This window comes from Fulmarus glacialis, unplaced genomic scaffold (genome assembly GCF_000690835.1).
Source record: "Fulmarus glacialis isolate BGI_N327 unplaced genomic scaffold, ASM69083v1 scaffold13344, whole genome shotgun sequence".
Lineage (NCBI taxonomy): Eukaryota > Metazoa > Chordata > Aves > Procellariiformes > Procellariidae > Fulmarus > Fulmarus glacialis.
In genome coordinates, this window is record NW_009208753.1 from 47,756 (window position 1) to 50,351 (window position 2,596).

General features: G+C 44.0%; 1 protein-coding gene across 1 annotated transcript in view; it reads left to right on the plus strand.

Annotated features, from left to right (window-relative positions):
* ACE2 (angiotensin I converting enzyme 2) overlaps positions 1-2,596 on the plus strand; it is a gene marked incomplete at its 3' end in the record, with an annotated part of 16,963 nt that overhangs the window by 10,323 nt on the left and 4,044 nt on the right. The window contains exons 8-10 of the mRNA XM_009576601.1: positions 222-391; positions 1,458-1,684; positions 2,480-2,596. Of these exons, the coding sequence (XP_009574896.1) occupies positions 222-391; positions 1,458-1,684; positions 2,480-2,596 (514 nt within the window). The remainder of the gene's footprint in view (positions 1-221; positions 392-1,457; positions 1,685-2,479) is intronic.

The window sequence follows — 2,596 nt, forward strand, 5'->3', positions numbered from 1 at the left end:
AAGAAACCTATTTTGTTTGAGTGGAAAACACTTAATTCCAGTTCCCAGCAGAATGTACAGAAGTGCCGAAGGCAGACACTACCGTCTTACCCTCAGTAATTCAGGTGCTGATCTGAAGTCGCTGGGAGATAAATATCAAGTCAGCTGCCCTGCGTTAAGCCGGCTGTCGGGAACAGGCTCGGTGCAGAAGCAGTGGTTAATGGTGGTGTTGTCTCTTTCAGAAATGGGATGCAATTAAAATATTCAAAACCGCTGAGGCCTTCTTCACCTCCATTGGCCTCTACAAAATGACTGAGGGCTTCTGGAATAACTCCATGCTCACAGAGCCAACCGACAACAGGAAGGTTGTCTGCCATCCTACGGCCTGGGATCTGGGGAAAAATGACTACAGGTACTGCAATTACTATGACCCCTTGTTATACCATCTCGTAGAACATTCATATTTTCACTAAAGGTGCACCATGCTGGTTTAAGTTACAATTTTCCCTTACTTATTTTTTGTTTCTGGCTGATAAGAGGTGAAAGGAAGACAAGAGAGCAGGGATCTTGTGGGACTGTAAACCTTTCTGTGTAACTTTTTCTGTCAAGACCTAAGGACTACTCTCAAATTTAAGCAGAGAAGTGACTATTATTTATATGAGTTATAGAAATAATTACTATGTTCTAGGGCTTAAGGAATAAGCAGAAATGCGGGTGCTTGTGGATATCAATGAGATTTGTGGACACCTGCACGTTCTGCAGCAATCTCACAGGGCCCCTGGGTAGCAAGTGAAAACCTCCTGAGAGCCCACTGACTATCTTTAGCAGATATATCCAGTTTCATGAAAATCCATCAATCTCTTCCATATTTGGGAAAGGAGAGGGCCAGCAAGTTCCCACACAATGAAGTCTCCTGGGGCAAATTCTGTCCCCTCTTGCAGTCCCCGTAGTTACCTGGGGAAAGAGGCTGGTCCCCAGCAGAGCCTTAGTGAAAGCTGCCAGCCTCACACCTCACACCTCGGCAGTCTGGGGAAGGTGAAAGGAAATCCTATTTGGAAGAAATTCCTTTGTTAACTAGTACCTACGTGAGGATGAAGTAGCAGGAGTCGCTGACACACAGTTTTTTTTACACTGCTGTCTGCCTGAGTTTGATGGTGGGTACTCACTCCAACACACGCAGTGAGTTTATCGCCAAGTTTCAGACGGCAGCTGCTTCTCGCAAAACAGCAATTTTTTCTTACTCCCAGCACACTTTCAAGGTAGCTGAAAGTGTTTTGCCAAGATGCCCTCCAAGCCTTGCTCTTGCAGGAGAAACTGCACCCCATGCTAGGATGTGGCTGCCAGGTTTTTGCAAGGGGTGAGGGGCGTTCGCAAGCTCTGGAGGCTGCTTTGCCCCATGGTTGTGGCAGGCAGGGCTCGGGCAGCAGCTGGCTGGGCCACCGTCTCTCTATCCACAAACACTTTGCTCTGGCGCACAGGATCAAGATGTGCACCAAAGTGACCATGGATGACTTCCTGACCGCGCACCATGAGATGGGCCACATCGAGTACGACATGGCGTACTACGTGCAGCCCTACCTGCTAAGAGACGGCGCCAACGAGGGCTTCCATGAAGCAGTAGGTGAAATTATGTCGCTTTCTGCAGCCACTCCTCAGCACTTGAAATCTCTTGACCTCTTAGAGCCAACTTTCCAAGAGGATGAAGGTAAATAAATGCATAAATATTATATATTTAAGTGAAAACACTTGCAGGCCTTACTTTGCAGCAGAAGATCGTGTCTGCAAGCTGAGTGAGCAACTGAGAAGCATCTGAAAATCCTACCTCACCAACTTACCAGAAATACTATTTTTTTCCCAAATTACATCATGAAGCAAGGAACACTACTTAATAATGCCACTAAATAATTTAGAAACAAATAGCTAGCACTTCGTTACCTTCAGCACTTAACAACTCATCCCAAAATCTTCATAGTTCATTTGGATGAGCCTCTAATAATCTTTTCAATTCCTGTTGCATGAATCTGTACATATCTCTACCAAGGTATGTATTTAGCAGTTCAAATGAAACTGAGGCGTTGAGATTTACATCTCCCATTTAAGTGAATATTGATGGACAACGTAGGTAGGCCCTCATTATAATCCGGTTTGTCTTGCTTCTCTGAGTATTACCTTATAAGGATGGAGATATACCAAAGTCCTCAGCTCAAAATTCCCCAGAGCCTGGGAGGGTTTTCAATGGAGGATAATGACATGTAAATGCCAAAGGGTTAGGTTATTTAAGCAGTCAAGGGAAAAGAAAGAGAGACAAAACTGTATACAATACTTAAGTGATTTTTTCTCATGTTTTTTTTCAGTAGTTTTCTTCCTTCCACTTTTTCCTTAGTGAAAATCTGTAATTCAAGCCAGATGTAAGCATTAGCTGTAAAAGGAAGCAACTTTAGCTGTCTAATCAAATACTAATTGCTACCATAACCATTTCCTTAACTACTTCTCTCTTCAGAAACTGAAATCAACTTTCTGCTCAAACAAGCGCTAACGATTGTTGGAACAATGCCTTTTACTTACATGCTGGAGAAGTGGAGGTGGATGGTGTTTAGGGGTGAGATTACAAAGCAGG